The sequence below is a fragment of the Pimephales promelas genome, chromosome 14 (genome assembly GCF_988280905.1).
Source record: "Pimephales promelas chromosome 14, fPimPro1.hap1.1, whole genome shotgun sequence".
Classification (NCBI taxonomy): domain Eukaryota; kingdom Metazoa; phylum Chordata; class Actinopteri; order Cypriniformes; family Leuciscidae; genus Pimephales; species Pimephales promelas.
In genome coordinates, this window is record NC_142782.1 from 33,012,691 (window position 1) to 33,038,184 (window position 25,494).

At 34.8% G+C, this 25,494-nt stretch overlaps 2 protein-coding genes across 6 annotated transcripts; both read left to right on the forward strand.

Annotated features, from left to right (window-relative positions):
* The first annotated feature begins 77 nt into the window (after positions 1-77).
* On the forward strand, positions 78-3,971 carry gp1bb (glycoprotein Ib platelet subunit beta). Of its 2 annotated transcripts, XM_039674864.2 has the most exons (3): positions 78-302; positions 1,817-2,162; positions 3,322-3,971. In XM_039674864.2, the coding sequence occupies exons 2-3, from the start codon at positions 1,834-1,836 to the stop codon at positions 3,605-3,607; spliced, it is 615 nt and encodes a 204-aa protein (XP_039530798.2). In that variant the 5' UTR covers positions 78-302; positions 1,817-1,833; the 3' UTR covers positions 3,608-3,971. The 2 variants fall into 2 exon arrangements, with proteins under 2 accessions (XP_039530798.2, XP_088976008.1); XM_089119882.1 differs by lacking the exon at positions 78-302 and having other exon boundaries at positions 635-2,162.
* A 261-nt stretch (positions 3,972-4,232) lies between these two features.
* Positions 4,233-23,673, forward strand: dhx37 (DEAH-box helicase 37). Of its 4 annotated transcripts, none has more exons than XM_039674599.2 (28): positions 4,233-4,309; positions 4,789-4,903; positions 5,734-5,900; positions 5,989-6,101; positions 6,187-6,508; positions 8,173-8,321; positions 8,395-8,487; positions 9,611-9,707; positions 11,690-11,803; positions 11,883-11,984; positions 13,241-13,355; positions 13,464-13,562; positions 14,226-14,281; positions 14,627-14,771; positions 14,858-14,934; positions 16,154-16,386; positions 16,475-16,586; positions 16,689-16,795; positions 17,966-18,154; positions 18,252-18,376; positions 19,370-19,486; positions 19,582-19,754; positions 19,841-19,955; positions 20,444-20,581; positions 20,691-20,785; positions 21,895-21,968; positions 22,063-22,160; positions 23,339-23,673. In XM_039674599.2, exons 2-28 carry the CDS (start codon positions 4,798-4,800, stop codon positions 23,413-23,415), a joined length of 3,408 nt encoding a protein of 1,135 aa, XP_039530533.2. In that variant the 5' UTR covers positions 4,233-4,309; positions 4,789-4,797; the 3' UTR covers positions 23,416-23,673. The 4 variants fall into 4 exon arrangements, with proteins under 4 accessions (XP_039530533.2, XP_088976006.1, XP_039530541.2 ...); XM_089119880.1 differs by having other exon boundaries at positions 19,582-19,649; XM_039674607.2 differs by having other exon boundaries at positions 4,262-4,309; positions 4,771-4,903.
* Positions 23,674-25,494: the final 1,821 nt, after the last annotated feature.

Here is a 25,494-nt window from a genome sequence, read left to right on the forward strand (position 1 = left end):
CAGCCATGATGTCAGAAGGTATATAATTTATAAGACAATTTAGACAGTTATTTTATTGTTTAAATACATAATGTGAAATATGGTGTTTTTCAATATGTTTCAGATGCGGGAGGAAAGGAGAAGCGTTTTGGGAAAAGCGTCCCAGTATCAGAGAATGAAAGTGTGGCCCACTTCCTGTCACATGTTCCTCCGAGGGGGCGGCGTGCGTGTGTGTGTGTGAGATTAAGGTCATTTTATCAGTGTGACCCAGCTGTGTTTGATGCTGTCCTCTTAAAATCCTTCAGACTGATACTGACACGCTGGTAAGAACTTTACTTTTACTTCACTCAAAATGAAGTTCATCTCACATTTGAACAAATTAAATGCATGAGTTTTATAACTTAAATATAATTTACTGTTGATTTATTTAGCTTTTAATGACATATTCATCCAATATCATGACCCACTGGGACCCTCAGTGAACTAAAGGGGTTGAGATATTTAAATAAATATAAGACATGGTTCAAAAGCTGTTTTATACCAATAGTTTATTGTGGAAATGTATAACCGAGTTTTATTATTTCTTTATTTTATAAAATAAAAAGAAACAGAAAGAAATTTCAAGTGTACTTGTACACAATGTAAATGAGGCATCCGGTGCATAATAAATAACATAATAATAAAATTAAAGAATAAAATATAATAAAAGACACTGTTAGGCTGAGACATACATATTTACAGCTATATTTAGACACAACTAATAATGCAAAGTTCTGAAAAGGTGGCGACGTGTACAGTTAATGTGAATAAAATATAACAATAAAAAATAATGTGGTGCTACAATATTACACTAAATGACCATCATGTAATTAAGCATTATGCATGTTGATTGGCATGGTTTTGCAATATCCAATTCCATTGTAACATTTAGTTAATTATATTCAATTATAAATGACATTTTGTTGTAATTTTGTAATTCAATAGCAACTTAAAATGTGCATTAGATTCATAGTATTGTATTTTGTACTCTACAGTGATGTTTGTGTCATCCTGGTACTTTGTTTTTTTTTTTATCTTTGTCTTCCCTGCTCCCTTTGCTTCCTTTTTTTCCCTGCTGAAATTCCAGATAAGCTCATTCAGTTTTGCACTCCACAAATATCAGAATGTCATTGCGTTAGATAACAAAATATAATTTATTGCACAGGTCGTTAACTAATGAATCGCTCCCAAGTTGTTGTTTTTTCTCCTTTCTGTCACCTGATGGAGTTTCCATAGAGAGCTGTACATGCCATCTAGTGGATACACCATGATTCTACGATTTTCTCGATACTGTAACCAGATGGTGCTGATTTCTGAAGGCCTAGACTCTATATAAAACTAAAATACTGCATTAATAATTTTTAAAAATAAAATAAAATAGAAATAGAAAAATATATATATTTTTCCATGGCAAAAACAGACCATAAATATTGCATAAATATTAATAAATTCAATCAAATTGTCTCAAAATACTAAATTACAAAGAATAAATATTATAGAACAAAAATAAATTGCATTGGTTTTACTGGGATGGAGGAAATTTAATTTTTAGATGTCCGGTCACTTTTGACCGGGAAGATAACAAGTGTGACTCCGAAACGAAGAGCATCTGAGGGTTCCTCAAAATGTGTACACATTGCACCTTTAAGCTGGACTGTGATGTACAGTTTTCTCTGTAAAGCTGCTTTGAAACAATCTGTATTGTAAAAAGCGCTATATAAATAAAGGTGACATGACAATAAGACAAGGAGCGTGTATAAAGCTAGTGATTGATTGATGGATGGATGTGTCTCTGCAGTGTGTGTGTGTGCTGGTATGAGGTGTGCAGTGGTCCTCCTATCATTGCTGGGCAGTGAGCTGGTCGTGGCTCAGGCTGCTTGTCCTCAGGTGTGTTCCTGTAACGCCGGTGTGATGGACTGCAGTAAACGCGGTCTCACCACGGCCACGCTGCCCTCCTCCTTCCCTCCACGCACCACTGAACTCCTCCTGAACGACAACCACCTGACGGCTCTGCCCAACGGCCTGCTGGACTCGCTGCCCGCCCTGCGCCTGGCCGTCCTGCACGGAAACCCCTGGTCATGTGACTGCGGCATCCTTTATCTCAGAGGATGGCTGCTGAAACAGAGGAATGACGCTTCGATGCGGTCAGTGTATAGATGAGATATTAAAATGCCCATTTTTTTTGTTTGTTTTTGGGCTCTACTAAAATAAGTTTTCATGCTTAAATGTTCAAAAACACATTATTTTACACACATTTTACATTGTTGCATGCAGCCCAGTGTAATGCGTTACAAGGTTACACTTTATTTTAAGGTCACGTAGTCTAATTATATATTTAAATACCGAGTAATAATAATGTACTTAATATAGGGTTAGGGTTTTGGGTTAGTTGCATGTAATTATGCATAATTTATAGTTATTACTATAGACCATTTCACAAGATGTAAACAACACTGGTCCAGAAGCACTTCCTGTTTCAGTTTTTTAACACTACGTAAAAGCTGGGATAAAATACAACCAACAGAACATTTAAAACTGAATCAAAAAGTTAAACAAACATCTTTAAGATGTTTTCTTTACATGTGAGATAAAGAAAACAGTTACAAACTGAAACAGGAAGTGCTTCTGGACCAGTGTTGTTTACATCTTGCAAAATGGTCTATAGTAACTACATGTAACGGTCACTGTAAAATAAAGTATTACCCATATTCTTGCTATAGATGTTTTGGATTTGATTAGGGTTAGTTACCTGCAATTATGCATTGCTTACTATAGTAATTACATGTAGTAATGTGTAACACGTCACCTTAAAATAAAGTGATACTCTCATTACAATATTGCGTTTCTCCATAATAAAGTAGCTAATAATTTTCGGCTTCAGACTAAACTTTCGAAACAGCCGAAAAAGTTTAAATCCTGTGTGGCTTGCGTGCTTCCCATAATCCTTATGCATTTCAGACCAGCGGAAAGCAAAACAACATTTTATTTCACTATATCTATTCTAGGTTGTCTACATCTTTAAATTTCAAATGCAATATGTTTTTCAGAATTAGTTTTTTCTCACACAACAGTACCCAGACTGCAACAGAGTCTGGGCCAAATTTGGCTTACATCCGGCATTGGCTTGATTATTTTTGTTGGTCTGTGAAAAGATGTCTCCTAAACAGCAATGAATTTAATGTCTCATGCTTCTCAGATGTTTCTCCTGATAAAACACACGAAAAGCTTGCTTTATTTACGTAAGGAACGTTATGGGACACACCTGAGATAATGAAGCACAAGTTGATTGTGTGTATGTTGCAGAAACGTTACCTGCAGTTCTCCTGCTCACCTGCGGGGGCGCCTGGTCGTGTATCTGGTTGAACAGGAGCTTCTGGAATCGTGTCGTTACTGGCCGTGTAATTTGGCTCTGGCCTCACAGATCAGCCTCTTCATCTTCATCATCGTTCAGGTGCTCCTGTTGGCCTCTGTCATCGTCTTCCTCAGGCGTTTTGAGCGGCTCACGCGCACGGCTGCTGAGACCTTCACGCCGGAAGACGACGCGACCCCGAGTAACGAATACGTCTCGCTAAAAGACAGGAGCATGTAGGATGAGAATTGAGAAAATTGACATCATAATGTATCTATGGATGAGACGGTCACAAACTAGACGAAGAGCAAACAACTGTCTTCATTTTATCCTAATAATTTTGCACACTTCATTTTAATGATGTGTGACTGTTTTAAAGATAGACCAGCCTACCTTTCATCTTATTGCCTTTTTGTTGTATATTTTTTCTAGTCATGTAATAAATTCTTAAAGCAGATAGACAGTTAAATGTAACATTTACTGTACCCTAGTTTAGGAAAATTAGGAATAAATCCCTCTCTTTTGTACTTGTCTTTGTAAAATTGCACTCTTTTGTAAACTTATCCACTGGTCAAACTAATTAAACAATGTTGGTGCATATTCACAGGTTTGTGTGTTTGTTTTTGTGGTTTTCTTAATCCTTTTATTTTATTGCTTGCTTCCAACTGCATAACCTTTTTTTTTAATTGTCGCAAAACCAAAAAGGCACAATATTCTTCTTTTTTTTTATTTTTAATTTAATTCAACCAGGAAGTTCCCGTTCTTCTTTAAAGTGTTACAAATATAATATAATTAATATATAATTATAATAAATGTTTTTCTCCGTCAAAGTTCGCTGACTGGATGAAATCCTGAATCCCGGAACCTTTTATTGCGCGTTGATGATGCGCGCCGGTCTCATTTTACAGTTGCACAACATCACTATACGTACAGGATCAACACGTGAGTTTTTCCGATTTCGTTACTGTATGATACATTTAGATCAAATATGTTTAATTATTTGTATGCATATAAAGGACGTAATGATCCTTCTCAATGTCGTGTATGTTAGCCTTTCAGGCTAAGTGATTTTGAGTTTTTTTAATGAGTGTTAGTTTGTCAGCTGATCTCGAGCAGTGTAAACATCTAGCAGTAAGAGCACGAGCAGTTATAAGATCACCGCTATATTTGACATTCTGACAGAAGATTCTCGAATCAGTTCAAATGAGTGGTAAAAGATGAGATTGTCAGGGGTGAAACTCACAAAAACATGTCCTGTCAGATATATATCGATGTCACATTTCATCCCAAAATTAAAACCCGAATCAAATGAAGACTATTTAGACCTAGACCATTATGTTTTTGCACGGTGACTTTATATTCATGACACTTGCCGAGTTTCTAGTGAAATATGTTCTTGACAGGTTCTGTTTGACCTGTAGAGTCCTGCCATGGGCAGATTGAGGAAGAAATATAACTGGAAAGGCAGACAGCAGAGCACATCTGTGCAGAAAGCTGCTGGAGACAGACAGACAGATGTGCAGGTGGAGATACAAGGTAAGATCCATGCTTGACCAGAAGATCTGCAATACAGGTCATTATCAGCGATGCAATAAGAAGCGGAAACTGTTCATTTAAAGGGATAGTTCAGCCAAAAATGGAAATTCTGTCATAATTTGCTCACCCTCATGTTGTCCCAAACATGTATGGGTTTATTTGCTCCGTTAAACACAAAAGAAGATATGTTAAAGAATGTTGGTAACCAGACAGTTGATGGACCCTATTGACTTCCATTGTAGGGTAAAACGACTTAAAAACGTCTTCTTTTCTATTTAAAAGAGCAAAAAAAAAACATAAAACGCTTTCTATTGTACTTTTCTGTTTGATCCACTGATCATGTATATTTACAGATGCAAATGTATTTTTGTTTTTTTTTTCTATTTATTTATTAAATTCTATTTTGTTATTGCTTCCAGTTCATTAAAAACAAATGTAAAATTTGTCACAAAATATAGTACAATTTTTAAGTATTATTGTCATTATAAGTTTTAGTGTGTTTCAAACACAAAAAATATTGTATTATATTATATTATATTTCTCTTTGACCACAGGGAAGCAGGAATCAGCACATTCATGTAGATGATGATGATGAATGATATAGTATATAGAATTTGTTTATACTATAATATGCTTTTTTGTTTCTACATTTGACCAATTATTCATTTAGATGTATGACTGATTACTATAATGTCCACTAAATCATATTGTGTGTATTGTAATAAGAATATAAGTAAAGTACTGTAGGAGTGTCACGAGCAGCTGTAGAGCTTGTTTTGAAAGAGATTCAGTGCGTCTGTCTGCTCTCTCACACACGTGATTCTGTGCAGATGGAGCCGTGCTTAAAGGAGTAGACGACTGTAACGTTCTCGTTCTGCCCGCCACCAGGACCAAAAAACAAAAAGTGGAACGTCCCGTGCCCAAGAAAAGAGCCCTGACGAAGAAACAGAGGAAGAACTTGGAGAAAGTTCTGGAGCAGAAAGAAAAGAAATCCCATGTAAGAGAAGAGAGAGAGAGAATCCGTGATTGATGCAGTTTGTTGTTTATAAGTGATTTGACTTTTGTTTCTCCCAATATCTCCACAGAGAGCAGAGATCTTATCTAAACTAGCGGAGGTTCAGCTGCCCGAGACAGAGCTCAAACTGCTGTACACCACCTCTAAACTCGGCACTGGGGACAAACTCTACCAGGCCAAAGCGTAAGACATCGACCTGTGCACCACGTCTGAGCAGCCGATGATCTGTCATCTGACACATTTCTGTTTCCTGTGTGTGTGCTTGCAGATCTGTGAAGGAAGATCAGGAAGGGGATTCATCTACTGTCAAGATCAGCAGTTTGAGCGGAGCCAACAGAAAGAGGAGAAGAGCGGTGGATGATGATGATGATGGTAAGTCAGAGTCATCCGAGGAGGAGGAGGATAGTGAGGGATCAGACTCATCTGAGGAAGACGAGGATAAACCGCCTGAGGAAGAACCCACAGAAGAGCAGCAGGTGCTGAAAGAGGAGGTGAAACAGAAAGAGATGGATGTTAAAGAGGAAACGCAGAAGAAAGAAGACTGTAAACCTGCCGTGTTTATTCCCGTTGACCGACTTCCGGAGATTCAGGTACGGGAACTGGATTGTTTTAAAGTCTTATAGAGAGTCTTATATCCGATTGAAACGGCTTCTGGAACGAGAACAGTTGTAGGGCGGGGCTTGAGTTTGTCCTTTGGAAATTGATTGGATGGTTGTGGTTTGCTATTGGTGAGTGACATGTTGATCCACCAATCAGATCAGAGAAGAGACGTCTCTGAAAGAGGAAGGGGAAGTTGGTTTGATTTAAGATTATGAGGCATGTGAATAAAAAAAATAGTGATATGCATTTATTATAAATGATATAAATCATTTATAATAAATACAATTTAGATTTCATCGTGACTTTAGAGTGTAAGTGTGTGTGTAACCAGATCTTTGACTAGCGGCGTAAAGTCATAGCAAACAAATATAGCAAAAGATACAATTGTTAAATTTATATAAATAAAATGTATATTTGTATAATTCTAAATACACTGCTTGATTCATTTATATGCAATGCATTATACAAGAATTCTTAATGCGTTCATTTTGACTGTATTAATTCAATTAATTATGCCTTATAATGCACTTTATAATACATTACAATAAAATACTTATCTATTCAGCTTTACACCTTTAGAAAGTATAATGCATCAAAACAACCAATTTTGTGTGTAACAATGAAGATGCAAATATTATAATGCATGTTAACATTGCCCACAATTATTTTTAGAAACGTATAATGCATTGAAATGTAAATTACGGATTCAATGCTTATCATATTTAAATTGTTTTGATTTGATCTGATTCAGTTTTGAAGCATCATCCACACTTAAATGGGAACGTTTCATTTCCTAATAAAGTTTTTGGGATCACTTTATATTAGGTGTCTCTAAATCCTATATACTTGGTTTTAAAAAAATTAAACGTTAGGTAAAAATTAGGGCTGTGCAAAAATTAATTGCATCCAAAATAAAAGTCTGTGTTTACATAATATATTTGTGTGTGCTGTATATAATTATTTGTTGTATATATAAATACACACACATGTATTTATGTGTATATATTTAATTTATTTAATTTTTGTATTTATGTGTGTATATATTTTTATATACATGTATATATTTAAGAAAATGAGTTATTCATATATAAAATATGTATATAATATAGATTATTTATTTTTATTTATATATATATATATATATATACAGAATTTAAGCGCAAATAATTCTTAAATATATACATGCATGCATAGGTATTTATATATACAAAATAATTATATACAGCACACACAAATATATTATGTAAACACAGACTTTTATTTTGGATGCGATTAATCGCAATTAATTTTTGCACAGCCCATGTAAAAATGTAGTATTGTGTTCATGTTGAATTGCAGATCTTTTGCTCTGCTGTATGGGTACGGTTAGGACAGGTTTAGTGTTATGGGTGGGTCCACGTGTCAACAGTTTAATTAAAGATGCAATTGCAGAAATGAATTAGATGTAATTACCTTCAGGTATTTCTAAATACAGAATATAAACATGTATAAGTGCAATACATTTAAATGTTAGTGAGTAGTAGACCGCCACAATAAAGTGGGACCAATATTTTGATTCATTGAGTTAATTACTGGTAATTTTCCTGTCTATATTCTGGTTTTGACTTGTGTTTGGGATTGTGTGTGTGTGTGTGACTCTTCATGTGATTTGCAGGAGGCTCGTCTGAGGCTGCCGATCCTGGCGGAGGAGCAGGTGATCATGGAAGCGGTGAGGGAGAGCGAGTGTGTGGTGCTGTGTGGAGAGACGGGGAGTGGGAAAACCACACAGGTTCCTCAGTTCCTGTATGAGGCGGGATACGCCAGGTAACGTGGGTTAGCCGATGTGTGTGTGTGTCTGTGTGATCTTCCTCTCACGGGTTACTCCTCTGCTTCTCAGCTCCGGCGGCATCATCGCTGTGACCGAGCCCAGGAGAGTGGCAGCGATCAGCATGTCTCAGCGTGTTGCCACTGAGATGAATTTACCCAACAGGTATGAGTGTGACATCAGTGCCGCGAGGAAATAAACCGGACAGTCATGTGACCATGTTTAAGAGCTGTTGGGCACGTATTAAAATTTTATAAAACTCTAGTAAACACCTATATTATCAAATGTATTATCAGACTAAATTAGGGCTGTGCAAAGATTAATTGCGATTAATTGCATCCAAAATAAAAGTTTGAAATATAAAAGCACACACATGCATTTATATATATTTAAGAAAATGTGTAATTCATGTTTAAAATATTTATATTTATATATAATATAAATAATGGATTTATATATAAATATATAAATAAATAAAAAATATATATATGTGTGTGTGTGTGTGTGTGTGTATATATATATATATATATATATAGTATTTACGTGCAAATAATTATAAAATTTTATATATAAATTATATAAAATATTTAAAAATTAAATAAAATAATAATTTTTAAATATATGCATGTGTGTGTATTCATAAATACAAAATAATTATATACAGCACATACATTTATTATGTAAACACAGTTTTATTTTGGATGCGATTAATTGCAATTAATCTTTGCACAGCCCTAATTGCAGATTATTATTATTATAATTCATAGTATTAATAATAATCAACCTAAAGTTACATTGTAAATATTAAGATTTGTCAAACTTAATGTAAATTTAAAATAACTCTTTTCTATTTTAACATATTGTGAAATATAATTGATTTATTAAAGCTGAATTTTCAGCATCATTACTCTTTTATAGTGTCACATGATCCTTCAAAATTCATTTTAATATGATGATTTCCTGTTCAAGAAACATTTCTGATTATTATCAGTGTTAAAGACAGTTGTGTTGCTTCATATTTTTCTGGATTCTTTGATCAAAAAACTTTTATTTAAAGAGATTCTATTTGAAATAGACGTTAAACGTTTAAACGACCTTAAACGTTTTAACGATAGCGCATAATGACAGGATTTTGCTTTTTGCGTCATTTTAAGGTTAAACTGAACCTCATGTTGACTTGATCCTGCTCTGTTAAGCCCATTGTACTGTTGCATTTGTGCAGTTATTTTCAGACCTTTTACAAACATCCTGCATGAAGACTGAAATAAGTGTGTGTGTGTGTGTTCAGGGTGGTGTCTTATCAGATCAGGTATGAAGGGAATGTGACAGAAGACACAAAGATCAAGTTCATGACAGATGGTGTTCTGCTTAAAGAAATTCAGAAGGTAACAAACATGCACCCCTCATTTTATATTCCTACATCCCTCATATATGTAAGGGTTAATGCCCTCCGAGGTGTCCATTGTCAGGTTTTAATGGACGACGGCGAGGCGTAAACCGGCCGACGCGCAGCGGAGGACGGTTGCCTCCGCCGAAGTCCATTAAAACCTGACAATGGACACCTCGGAGGGCATTAACCCGCTTATACCATGGTCACTTGCCAAATAAAACATTTTTAAAACATTAGTTTATATTTTAATTAGGCTAAATCTAGTTTTTACAAATAATAACTTGACTGACTGTTTATCAACCGGAGATATTTATAGTCCGCTTAGCTCGTATCCCTTCAGGTTCACAAATGCATTTTTTTTTCATGAAACACAAAGGTAGGCATAGTTTTTTTTATTACACATAAAACAATTAATCAAACAACAATAAAAAAATAATTAGCTCTGAGCTCCAGCGATTTGCGCTTAACGTTATAGAGGGCAATAAATTAATCAGATCAAAAAGAGGGTCATTTGCCTCAGGCTCCTTAGGCTTGAAACGCTGTAACGTTCAGCCTTCTCCTGCCTTGGTTGTCTGGATAGCTGCGTAAAACTCCCGCAGGGTCTCATTCAGGGGTGCGTTTCCCGAAAGCATCGTTATCCAACTATGGTCGCAAGTTACGTCGTTACCAATAGAGTTCAATGGAGCAGAGCAGCAGCGGTGTAATTTTCTCCGTTTTATTTACATTTTTTCTTTCTTCAGCAGCATACCAGTCGTCAAAGTTGCCATATTCTCCATAAATGTTAAAAGAAATAGCACGAAGTCGCTCATTGTTGTATTAGGCTATAATATCTAACGTTAGATGATAGAACATGTGACTGCCTGTTGCTATGGTTACTCACAGCCGTTGTAGGCAGCGCATTTATTTATTAATTTCGAATGGTAAACAGGCAGTTTCACCAGAACTACTTTACTAGGTGTCCTCTATCACTTTTTAACGGACACCCTGCAGCCAATCAGAATCGAGTATTCACCCAGACCATGGTATAAATATATATAATATCTGATGCATACTATGTATTTTCTTTTTAAAGCTGTACTATACAATATTATACTTAGGCAGGTTGAGTATAATAAAGTGTATACTGTATAGACTAGACTTTTTTTTGTAAAAAGAATGACCCGTAGAGGTTCTCCAAAGATTTTTCTAACAATACTGATACAGTCAGTGTTTAGATTTCACCTGGGGTCAATTGTCAAGTATTAGTCATGAAAAGAAGCGCATGTGCTGAGTCTGACCTTAGGTTTGTATATTTCAGCTAACCTCTATGATTAGTTTGTTTATCAAGTTTTAAAGGGATAGTTCACTTTGAAATTAATTTTTGGTATGTTTTATCTTACCTCAAGGGCATCCAAGATGTAGGTGTCTTTGTTTCCGCAGTAGTTTCAATTTTGATATTTTTAGGTCAAACTGTTCATGTCTGTCAGTCATATAATGCAGGTCTATGGTCACCACCTCAAAGAGCATGCACAGAGAAGTCCAAATTAAACATGATTTAATGACTCGTAAATGTAAATAGACATTGATGGCCCAAGACACGAAGCGAGCGGTTTGTGTGAGAAAACGAACAGTATTTATATCGTTTTTGAGGTGGTTTTGAGGATCGTTTTATATCGGTTTGTGGTGACCATAGACCTGCATTATATTACTGACAGACAAGAACGGTTTGACCTAAAAATATCAAAATTGAAACTACTGTGGAAACAAAGACACCTACATCTTGGATGCCCTTGAGGTAAGATAAAACATACCAAAAATTTATTTCAAAGTGAACTATCCCTTTAAAGCAAAAAAAAAAAAAAATGTTTTTATTATTCTTTTCAAGTGCGTGTTAAATGTTCTATAGAACTAAAAGTAAGCCATCAGTGTATTACAGTTTGAACATGATGCATCTCCTTCCTCTTCCACTTATTCATGTGATGATGTGTGTGTTTGCAGGATTTCCTGCTGCAGAAATACAGTGTGGTGATCATAGATGAAGCTCACGAGCGCAGTGTGTACACAGATATCCTCATCGGCCTCCTGTCGCGCATCGTCCCGCTTCGCAACAAGGTAACATGCATGAACATGTGTGACGCCCAGGTTAAAGCTGTGTGTTCGGCGTGTGTGTGATGCCGTCTGTGATTCGCAGAAAGGTTTACCCATGAAGCTGATCATCATGTCAGCGACGCTGCGTGTGGAGGACTTCACGGAGAACAAGAGACTCTTCCGCTCTCCTCCTCCGGTCATCAAGGTGTCACATTCATGTTCTTCTGTTTCAATAGCATGCGTTCATGTCATTATCAGATGTCAGGAGAATAATCGGGCAGTATATGCATGCTTTTCACACTGCGCTATAATACTTTCAGCTATAAAGTTGGTTTTATCTGATCAATATAACTGTTAACTATTTTTTTTTACACCTTATTAAATTCTGTAGTGATTGATTATTAAATCCTGTCATTATTTACGCACCCTCAAGTTATTACAAACCTGTCTGCGTTTGTTTCTTCTGCATTAGAAAAACGTCATTATGCGATCGCATGGTTTAGTGCATAATCAGCCAAAGTCCACATATTTCGCATATATTATGCACTTTTGACGCATAAATTGCCGATTTCCATGCAAAATATGCGGGGCTTACATAATTTCATAATCCTCACATTTTCGTTGCAAAAAAGTCACATATATCTTAGCAGAAAGTTGAAAAATCCCCTGTTGCCATGGGAACGTGTGATTACGTGAAGTGAACATCGTCGAAAAGCTATAAATTTTATTTTTTTATATTTAATTTATTTATTTTTACAGAAGTTGTCGCATATTCCTTGTTTAAAGCTACAGAACGTGTTTGACTCATCAATGTTTTGTTAGTTTGATGTTTTTATTAAGGTCTGAAATAAAACAAGATGAGAACTTAAATATTCCAGCTCTTTCTGTAATGTATATGCTTGCTTATCATAGGAAGGAATAAGAAATGACTCTTTACATTAAGGTAGTAGCATTAAGGTTATGCTATTTCATAGCATAAAATAGCATAAATATCCCGCATATTCCATTTTTAAAGAAAACGGGCCACATAATCAAGGATTTTTGCTCGCAACAATCACAAAAACTCAGTTTTTCTGGAAGGACTGATTAGAAAACGTTCAACCAACAGAGAAAATCCATCATAAGTTGTCATTCGGTTGTTGACAAATCCTCTCTGAAACGTTCTAGAAAATGTAGTTTTTTGTTAAAAAAAATAAAACCTAAAATAACTATTATGGTTAGGGTTCTGTACAAGTTATTTTTAGGTTGTCTCAAAAAATTTTATTTCATTGTTATTAAAAAAAAAAAAAAACATTCCTTGAATTTGATTCCCAACAAATATCCAAGTACTGGTGGGAACCAAATACCACCGTTCTGTGTTTTTAAGACTTCTAGATATAAATGACTTCTTATTATAATCAAGAAAAATATTTTTGTCCACCAGCATATGACTGTTTCAAAACTGTGTGTGTGTGTGTATAGGTGGAGGCCCGTCAGTTTGCAGTCACGGTACATTTCAATAAACGCACACAAATGGAGAACTACACTGGAGAAGCTTTCCGCAAGATCTGCAAGATTCATCGTATGCTGCCGCCAGGTTGGTTAAACACACATAGCTGCTAAACTGAAATCTTAACTATAAGCACAGATAAATGAATACGCAGCAGGGGATGATGAATGTCTGAACACGTGTGTGTTGTTGTAGGTGGGATTCTGGTGTTTCTGACGGGTCAAGCGGAGGTCCATTCTGTGTGTCGCAGACTGAGCAAGGCTTTCCCTTACAGACCCAACCGAGAGCACACAGGTACACACACACACAATATATGCTTAAAGGAGTAGTTCACTTTAAAAAAAACTTTTGCTGATAATTTACTCACCCCCATGTCATCCAAGATGTCCATGTCTTTCTTTCTTCAGTTAAAAAGAAATTAAGGTTTTTGATGAAAACATTCCAGGATTTTCTCCATATAATGGACTTCAATGGGGTCCAAACGGTTCAAGGTCCAAAAGACAGTTTCAGTGCGAACTGTTCAAAGGGCTTTAAACGATTCCAGATGTTGAATAAGGTTCTTATCAAGCGGAAAAATCATTCATTTAAAAGAAAAAATAACAAAGTTTAAGTTTTACAAGCTCAAATGGTCGCCTTGCTCTGTTCTGTGATGCACGTTCCTGACTCTCCTGTTCGAACTCGTTCATCAAAATGAACAAATCTTTTTTCCAAGTCGTTTCGTTCGTTGAATGAACCAAATGAATCGGAAAAAGATTCGTTCATTTTGATTCGTTCAAAGTGGTTTTTGACCTCGGATGCTTGCAAACCTATTGTGAGAGACCTTCGAAGAGAGAGACCTTTGTTTAAGGGCACTTTAACTAAGAAAATGACAGTATTTGGGATACTAATATAGGAAAATCTCCTCAGTTGATGAGCCGCCTTCCCAACATTAGAAACTGAAGTGTGTGTCTCTTTCAGATTCAATGGAAACAGACGACCTGAAGAAGTCAAAAAGAGCAAAGAAAAACAATGTGGTATGATAACTGTCATAAACGAACAATGAAAAGTACTTCTGCAGCCAATATTAATTATTTTTTTCGTTTCAGTATTTGTTAATATAAGTTAATGCACTGTAAACGTACATTAACCGTTGTATTTTTTTAATGATATAACATTTAACAAAGATGAATAAATATTGTTAAAGAAACTGCTTATTTTACTGTTGAAATGAGAGCAGAACACTTGAAGTTTAACGAGAATGTGAAGTCAACTATATTGTGACACAGTTTCACATGCTATTGTCTCACTTACTAAGTAGTATGCAGTATATTTGGTGCAGTAAGAAGTGCGCTAGCATCAGGCTATGTTCTCTGTCTCAGTCCCTCCCGAGGATTAATCTGGACAGTTACTCTGTTCTGCCTGTGGACGAGGGTGATGAGGATCGGCAGGCCGGCATTGATGAAGATGATGATGAGGGTTCAGACCTTGATCTGGAGCTGGGTGATCATCCAGAGAGCGATCAGGGTGAGGGATTCTTACTTATATGCAGGTTTGTTTAATCTGTTTGACTCTATATATGAATTAATGTGTTTGTGGTTTCCTGTGGTCAGAAGAGAAGGCGGATCCGTCGATCCCGCTCTACGTACTTCCTCTCTACTCTCTGTTGGCACCCGAGCTGCAGGCAAAGGTATCTGTCTGTTCACTCTCTTCAGTGTCCTCGAATAACAGTATAATTAGACAAGCATTTTTCACTTTTCTTTGAAGAAAAAAAAAACATTTAAAAAATGCATGGAAATGTACTTGATTTTCTTTATGATATGGCAATAGACTATATAATACTATTATATAAATTATTTTTTTATTTGTAAAAAAAAAAAATGTAAAAAACAAATAATTGGCAATATTGAAAAGCTTTTAATCTCTGTGTTTCATGAAAAACTCAATATCCACTGCCATAAATGCATAAATATATTTGGCTAAAATAACAGAAAATGTTTGTTTAATTTGATACATTAATCAATATAAAATGTAAAACAATATAATATAAATTGATATAATTTGTAATTAATTAATAATAAATTTTATAGTGTTTAATGTTTGTAGATCATTTAAAACTAGATTATAAAATCCTATACCTAATTATTGTAATTTATTATAATTACTATATAAATTTTACTTGTATAGAAATCATTTTTTACTATATGTATGGGCTGTGCAAAGATTAATTGCAATTAATCACATCCAAAATAAAAGTTTGTGTTTACATAATATATGTGTGTGTGCTGTGTATAATTATTTTGTATATATAAATACATATGCATGCATGTATATATTTAAGAATTATTTTTACATAAATACTCTATATATATATATATATATATACTTTATAAATGAATTACACATTTTCTTAAATATATACAAGCATGTGTGTGTATTTATATATACAAAATAATTATACACAGCACACATACAAATATTATGTAAACACAAACTTTTATTTTGGATGAGATTAATCGCAATTAATCTTTTCACAGCCCTAATATATATATATATATATATATATACTATTTTTATATCTATTCTACATTTCATCCATACATTTCATTTGATCATGACTCTGTCTTTTCCAATAAGAACTTTTAAACTATTTGCTGTTTGAAGTTATTTTTCACAATGATTACAGATTCTGAAATGTAAGATATTTCGTTGTTCGTTACTCATTTTTGTGAACGGCATTTTTAATAATTATGCTCTGAAGTGAATGGATGAATGATGTTACAATGCTTCCAGATGCTGTAGCCATGAATTGACTTCAATCCTTAGACAAGCGGTTTGTCGCACCAATTGTAGAATCACTGTTTGTCACTAGTATTATTCTTATTGATCTCATGTGTGTGTGTGTTCAGGTTTTCCGTCCTCCTCCCGCTGGAGCGCGTCTGTGTGTCGTTGCGACTAATGTTGCGGAGACGTCTCTGACGATCCCCGGTATCAAGTATGTCGTGGACTGCGGCCGTGTGAAGAAGAGATTCTACGACAGGGTGACGAGCATCTCCACCTTCAAGGTCACCTGGATCTCACAGGCTTCAGCCAATCAGAGGGCAGGAAGGGCGGGCAGAACGGAACCGGGTCACTGCTATAGGTCAGAATTTGACCATTGTTGTATGGTTATGTGAGGAAGATCTGGATATGATATGGTGTGATATTAATATTTGTGTATGTATGCACAGGCTCTACTCGTCTGCTGTGTTTGGGGATTTCAGTTTGTTTTCGGAGGCTGAAATCACGCGGCGTCCCGTCGATGACCTCGTCCTTCAGATGAAAGACCTCAACATTGAGAAGGTTTCCTTTCATCATGCGATTAAATCCCACATGAACTATTATATCCCAGCATGACAGGTTGTGGTTTAGTCTTGTTTATGTATTGTGTGTGTGTGGGTTTAGGTTGTGAACTTCCCGTTCCCCACTCCTCCATCATCCGAGGCGCTGATCGCAGCCGAGCAGCTTCTGATCTCGCTGGGAGCGCTGGAGGAGCCGCCTCGACACGGACGGTACGCTCTCTCTCTCTCTGTCATTCACACATCACTCTGTCCGCCAAGTCTAACTGATAGGAAATTTCAACAGCCACGTTTGCTTTTATTAAAATTATACATTGCTGGATTAATTCTTAGTTAAAATGGAATAACATTTAAATATGCACATGTTTGCAAAAGTGATATGTTTATATATATATATATATATATATATATATATATATATATATATGAAGAGTTAAGATGCAAAAGCCTCTAAATGCCATTTGAAATTTTCTTCTTTAATGATTTTTATCAAACTTGTATATTTAAGTTCAGTACTGAACTTAAATATACAAGTTTGATAAAAATAATCATTAAAGAAGAAAATTAGATATATATAGATAGATAAATGTATATATAAATGAATATATTATAAATATTTATAAGTGTAAATATTTGAGAACACAAAAGGGTAAAATATGTACATTGTTTTATTAAAATATGAAAAAAAATGCATATTATTACAAAGGTTGTATAAACTATTACTTTATCACTGCCATGTTTATTTTATTTAATTTTTAAAAAAAATTTTCTTCTTTTTTAAATTTATCAACAAAATAGTTCATTAACACATCAATATGAACTGCAGGTGCCATAAAATGATAATGAGAAATAATCTGATAATCAACTGTAATATCACTAGGAAATGGGAATCATATTTTGTCAAATAATATTAAATTGAAAATTTAACCAATTAATTTATTTACAATTTGATTCACTATATTAGACTAAGCAATAGTCTAAAAAACTATATATATATATATATATATATATATAATACTGTAGTATAAATTCATGTTTATGAAGTTATAATTCAATTGTTGTAATTAATAATGTGAAAACTTTTATTGCAAAAGGGTCATCACCTATTATTTAATCACTAAAGATGACTAAATAAAAAAAAATTATTTATTTTAATGTGATCAATATAGTTCACATGAACTAAAAATAATTAAAAATGACAGACAGCTATAAAATATCTAATCAAGCTATAGAATTTAAGTAATTATTATAAACTTTTATGAGCAAATATCATTTGATCAAATCGGCTGTTGAAAGCTCATCACGAATAGTAATGTTCATTATAATGTTGCTGGAAAAAAATGTGATTTATAAAATGAATATTCTTTCTTAACCTGTTTTTAGTTTGGGCGAGATGGAGAGGGCGCGTCTATCGTGTCCCATAACCCCTCTGGGTCGTGCAATGGCCGCGTTCCCCGTCGCACCGCGTTACGCTAAGATGCTGGCGCTGGGCCGTCAGCAGGGCTGTATGCCGTATGTCATCACCATCGTGGCCGCCATGACGGTCAGAGAGATCTTTGAGGATTATGACAGGTCACACATGCACATTTACTTCCCTTTTGCCTCTCTGGTCCAGATGAAGCATTAGGGAACGGTAGCGCTCACGTCTGGTCTTTCTCTGGTCTGTCAGGCCTGCGGGCAGCGAGGAGGAGAGCACTAAGATGGCGGGGAAGAAAGCCAGATCTGTTCAGATGAGGCGGTTATGGGCAGGACAGGGACAGTCACTGCAGCTGGGAGATCTGATGGTTCTGCTGGGTATGGCTTTCATTTCACTAACTTTGGATTTGAAATGTCAAATGTTCAGGCATTCTGGCCTGATGTGAAAAACCTTTGTTCTAGCAGTGTGATGTTAGTATTATTAGTTTTTTTTTTCATTTTAAAGGAGTAGTTCACTTTAAAAAAAAAAACAAAAAAAAACTTTTGCTGATAATTTACTCACCCCCATGTCATCCAAGATGTCCACGTCTTTCTTTCTTCAGTCGAAAAAGAAATTAAGGATTTTGATTAAAACATTCCAGGATTTTTCTCCAAATAATGCACTTCAATGCATTCAACAGTTTAAGGTCTTATTATCCATATTCTAGCTTGATTTTAATTAACAAAATTGATTTTTAATAGTTTGTTTTATTTTAATTAACAATAACAACACAGTCCTATAGTGGTTGACTCACAGGTTTTTAACCATTTTTTAACATGCATAATTGCTGCAATTAAGTGTATTTTATTTTTACTTAGTATTTACTGGAATAAATAAATATAAATGCATCCATTTCAAAAAATAATTTGAGCTTGATAAAAAAAAAAAAATCTAAAATAAACAGATGTATACTTCAGTTATATGGCAACTTCTGTAATTGCTATCATAGTATTTTTCACAAATAAAAAACATTTCTAGAAAAGTCATGGAATCATATTTCACAAATAAAGCCCAGATAATACTCATTGTACATACTGTAGCAAGTTAATGACATGTATTATTAATAAAACCTTTCAATACAACTATTATAGTGTTTGCCTTTCTATTATCAGACTGAGCTGTTGAACAAAGACCGTAAACGAAGAATGGGAGTCAGCGCGTCAAAATAAAAGTCCCTCTTCTGACTGTTACCAGCCAAACCAAAAAAATAAATCTATCAGTCGATGTCAATAATTAAAAATTGCCAAATATATATAATACCACACTGCCTTACTCTTCTATGCATTTTTTTTTGTTCTGCCATTAAATTGTGTGGTTTGATTGGTGTTTAGGGGCGGTCGGCGCTTGTGAATTTGCTGGCTGCACTCGTCAGTTCTGTGAGGAAAATGGCCTTCGGTTCAAAGCAATGCTGGAAATCCGAAGATTACGAGGACAACTGACCAATGCAGGTACATTGGTCACAAAATACACATGCAATTTTTATTTGTGTGTTTGCCTTCTGTTTCTTGTGCATCTGATTTAAGCATCTCTCTCCGTCTCTCAGTGAATGCCGTTTGCTCCGACGCTGGCGTATACATGGATAATAAGATGGCTCCTCCGACAGAGTCACAGGTGACGTTCTTACGGCAGATCGTATTGGCAGGTTTAGGAGATCACATCGCCAGACGAGTGCAGGCCGAGGAACTGCTCGACCCCAAGTGGAGGAACGGCTACAAGGTGCTTTAAATAACCTGTTCGCTTCTGATTTCTCTTTTGATTTTCACAGTAATAGACAGATCTATATGCATATGTGTGTGTTCCAGACTCCTCTGTTGGACGATCCAGTGTTTATTCACCCATCATCTGCCCTTAATAAGACACTTCCAGAGTTTGTTGTTTACCAGGAAGTCATGGAGACCACCAAGATGTACATGAGAGGTCTGTGGACACGACTGTACACTGTCCTTCAAATGCACTCAATCAAGGTTTCGTCTCAAAAACAGTTGGAAACAAAGTGGAAAATCTCAGTGGGATTAGCTTGTTGACTTTTATATGTATTTTAATGTTAGTAATTACTTAAGTTAAAGGTACAATATGCAGGATTTTTCGCCACCAGGGGGCACTCAAATGCCGTTTAGTGAAACAATACATTACAGTTTTTACTGTATTTTTGATTAAATAAATGAAGCCCGGGTGAGCATAATTTAATTTGAATTTAAAGATAGTAAATGACACATATAATAGCTTTATATAACAATTTTTTAATAATATATTTACAAAAATAATTACAAATAAAAATGCTTTGAAAATTAATCAATTATAAGAATAAAAAAGAAAAATGTCATTTAAAAAACTAAACTTTCATAATTGTGACCGCTCTATCTTCATACACATCAGTTATATGTGGAGTGTGTTGTTTCTCGCAGGCGTCTGTGCCGTTCAGGCGGAGTGGATTCCTAGGCTCCTCCCACAATACTGTCACTTCAGCGCCCCGGAGGAAAGCCCCGCCCCCTGGTACTGCCCACTGAGTGGCCGAGTGAAGTGTCGACAGCAGAGCACCTTCTGTAAGAGCAGCTGTCCTTCCTCCTGTCCAGAGTCAACCGAAACAATGTCTTGTGGCGTGTGTAATTCCAGTCACATGATGTGGGTCTCTCTCTCTCTCTCTCTCCACAGTCAGAGTCAGTTGGAAACTTCCCGCCGTTGAGATGGATTACCCAGAGGGCCTTGAACGTTACAAACTGTTTGCAAAGTTTTTCCTTGAGGGCCAGGTCAGGTGACATTTGTTTGTGTGTGTGTGTGTGAACAAACTAAAACAGGATGGAAATGTCAGTAAAGTACTGGTAAATGTTGAATAAGTTTAAAACCATTTTCAAAACCATTTGATCTTTAGAAGGAAAATAAACTATGGCTGATTAATTGTGATTAATCGCATCCAAAATAAGTTTGTGTTTACATAATATATCTGTGCGGGCTGTGTATAATTATTTTGTATATATAAATACGCACGCATGCATTTATATATTTAATAAAATGTGTTATTCATATTTAAAATATTTATATATAATATAGATTATGTATTTATTTATTTATATATATATATATATATATATATATAGGTATATACACAGTATGTACATGCAAATAATTCTTAAATATATACATGCATGCAAATGTATTTATAAATACAAAATAATTATACACAGCACACACACATATTATGTAAACACAAACTTTTATTTTGGATGCGATTAATCTTTGCACAGCCCTAAAATAAACTCAAACAAGGTGATCAAGACTATAACATGCATCGTTTTATAGTTCTATATCGCCATAATTGGGTTTATTTTTAATTTACCGTTTTTTTCTTACCAAATAAATACGCTACCATTTTAATAAGTCTCCTCTGATCCTCTGATGAGAATAAAGTAAAAATAAAAAATTGTAAAATAACTGTTTTCTATATGGTAATATATTATAAAATGTAATTGATTCAAAGCGTCAGTGTCACATGATCCTTCAGAAATCATTCTAATAAGATGATTTGATGCTCAAGAAACAGTTAATGTTTGTGGAAACCATAAACCATTTTGTTTTTCATTCTTTGATGAATATAAAGTGAAATATTCATCTTTTGTAACATATCTCTACTGTCCTTTCTTCTTGATCAATAATGCGTCCTTGCTGAATAAAAAAATTAAATTCTTTAAAAAAAAACACTTTTGAATGGTAGTTTTACATAGTGTGTTACTACATAAATTGAAATGTAATTATGTAAAGAGAGAAAGTGTGGAGTGATACCATATCCATAAACCCCGGTGTTTAAATGAATACGTGTAGGAAGTGATGCGTGAACTTATTCCTGGATGAATTTCTGCAGGTTTGTCCAAAGATTCAGCAGTTCAGCACATGTTTACTGTCGTCACCAGCCACCATGCTGAAGACCTGGGCAAAGTGAGACCTCACACACACACACACACACACACACACACTTTTGTATGGAGTGTAAACGGGTGTTGTTGAACACTCTCCTGCTGTTGTGTGTCAGGTTGCAGCCGCGGACTGAAGTTCTTCTCTCGGCGCTGGCGTCAGAAAAAGTGGACAACAGAAACGCTTTAGAAACAGCGTGGAAGAAAAATCAAAAATGTAAGTTGATATGCCTGTGAATATGACTCATTCTTTCTTGTTCATTTAGTGGAAAACATGCTTTGTTTTTACTGTATTTAACTGGAATCTGTGCTGTACCGTGGAAATGTTGTTTCCATCGACACGTTTTTATCCGAATTAAGTGATATTGAATGAAAAATGCCTTATGGAAACAGTAAAATTCGATGAAATTTCATGAAAATCGACTCAAATGAAATGCGTTCGGTCTCATCGGATTTTCCCTTGATCGATATACGGCTAATGCAATAAAAGCTGATGGAAACGTTATTTGCCGAATAAATAATGAATTGCGATTAAGTCTTTAGCAGAAGCAATACTCGTTTTTAAATCAATAAACTCGTTTTTAAGTCAATATTTTGTGTCAAATTATTTATTTATTTGGTTGATTTATATGTAGGCTAATAAGCAGGATAATATATAGCGAGGCGGTTGTTATAGCGAATACAACCAACAACCGCCTCGCACACATTATCCCATTCATGTCGCTATCAGCTGGCACATTTTTATTAGCCTTCAACTTGTGAAATATTGATCATTTTTGGTAGATGGCGCGAAACCGTTTTGTCTAACAAAACTTTGTTCGCAAAAGTTTGCTTGAACGTTGTTCGATTCAGTGCGAAAATAAACAGCATGTGACGTCATTACGTACAGGTTTTTATTCGCTTTAAAGCCGTTGGATGGAAACACACTTTCACCAGCTTTATCCGCATGAGTTTTTTAACCGAATTTCAGATATTTCGATTGACAAGTGGATGGAAACATGGCTACTGGTTAAGATAAAAGTGTAAAACAAAGGGTCTTCATGGGGTCAGTGAGATTTTTTTCAAGAAATAACTTTTTTTATTCAGCAAGGGTGCATTAAATTGATTAAAAGTGACAGTAAAGACATTTATAATGTTACAAAATAATTCGATTTAATTGCTGTTCGTTAGAGCTTTCTATTCAGCAAAAATAGTCAATGTGTTCATCATTGATAATAATAAGAATAGTGATTTCTGAAGGATCATGTGACACTGAAGACTGCTGATAAGTCAGATTTGATCACAGATTGTAAAAATATTTCACAATATTACTGTATTTTTGATCAGATCATTGCAGCCTGAGCATTAAACAAAAACATTAAACTTCACCTAAAAGTCTTTATCTTGTCCTTGTAGATCTGATGGCAGCGTATTGTCAGTGGATCCCTGAGTCTCTTCATGAAAAGGTCAGTAAAATCTGGCCACCGATCTGACACGGTGACCTTTGACCTGTCTGACCACATGTTGGACCAGCACAGGTGTGCCGTAAGACACTTGTAATGAACAGGATATCTTCCTGCTTGTGCCTCGTTCTCTGACACGTCTCACGGATGGATTACTCTGTGGACTGATAAAGAATTCCAGCGTAAATGTCAGCTTACCATGAGGCATCTGGGTGGACACGGGACTTTTGTAAACGTATCTTCACAGATCGTAACACCTGAACAAATAAATTCCTTTTTTTAACCAACCTTGTGTCTCCATGCTGTCTCTTCTTGCCTTTATCACACCACTGAGTGTTTGCTAACAGCGTACGGTCAGTTGCTCTTAATGTTAGTGACAGTAAAATTATTAAGGTTGTGTGTGTGTGTGTGTGTGTGTGTTTTTAAAGATTTTCAGATCATGTGTTGTTTTTGAGGAAAGGTGTGCTGGTATTTTATTAATGCATTATTTTCATCTGCTGGACTATAAGACAGGTGAATTTTTTGTGTGTGTGTGTGTGTTACAAATTGACTAATCTTGGTTTTCCCGTCTTGTGTTCTGTATTTGTGTAATTCTGATTTCACTTCCACAAAATTGTGCTTGTGAAATATACATATTGTTTTACTATACTAAAAAAATGAGTTTATAAACATTATAGCATTCATCCTGCTCAAACAGTAGGATAAACAATATTTTGTGATTAAAGCATCTGACAAATGTGTAAATGTAGATTTATAATTTTGGCAATCAAGCCTTTACAAAACAAAAGTCATCATATACACTGAACAAAGTTTCGTAATTATTAAACCGTAATTATAAACGTAAAACTTTTGTTTTTGCCTCCATTTTTCATGAGCTGAACTCAAAGATCTAATACTTTGTATGTAGGCTACACAAAAGGCCTATTTCTCTGTATAATATAATGTTGTTCATAAATCGGTCTAAATCTGTGAACAATCTGGTTTTTTTTTCTTCTTCTCCATTTTGGTGATGATGAAGAAAAGGATTTGCCTTGTGTTATTTTATGTTCATTGAGATGCTTTTATAGTTTTTATTAATATTTTTATTTATTTTATTTTGATTAAAGATATTATTGATTTTAGTCATTTTGATATTTAATATTTTCGTAATTTTGTGTTTTTGTCATTTTTTTTGCTTTTATAGTTTTTATTAATATTTTTATTTTATTTAGCATTTGGATTAAAGATATTATTGATTTTAGTCATTTTGATATTTAACATTTTTGGTACATTCAAAACATTTATTTTTTATTTTTTTTTAATGTCTAGTTTATTTATTTTTTTTGTTGCTATTTTAGTATATCAAGTTAAACTAAATGAAAATGAGAAATGTTGCCTTCACAACAAGCTTAAATAAAATATTGTTTAACATTAGATTTTTATTTCAGTTTTTTATTCCATTAGAATTTTTTTCTTTTTTGCATTGACATTATTTTCATGATAATTACATAATATCTCATCACTATTATACACACACACACACACACACACACACACACACACACATATATATATATATATATATATATGTATGTATATATGTATGCATGCATGTATATATATATATATATATATATATATATAATACATTTAAACACACACACACACATATATACATACTATATACACAAACATGTAAATATATATGTACAGTATATACAGATTTGATAAAGGCCTGCATAAAGTCTAAGATGTCTGGCTCTACCTTTCAATGACTGTAACATAGAGTTTAAAAGTGTTAAACTATGTTATGTAGACTATTAGAGGTCATGTGGAGTAAGACAAGATCTCTTGAATATTTCTGTACTTGTCAAGTGAGTTTCTAACACCGGCCCCCGCCCTTCTTTCGAGCGCTGCTGATACACACACACAGAAAGTGAATTAGTGAGAAGATGGATTGTTTCTTCTTCACTTTGAAGTGTCTTGTGTGACAGGAGAGATGGCGTCTACTCAAGTGCTGCTTTTGTTGCTGTGATTTTATTTCACAACTTTGAAGCTGCTGGGGGAAATAGTGCAGCAGCGCTGAGATGTTACATAAGTGAGGTGTGCATGAAACAGGCCGGTGTTGCT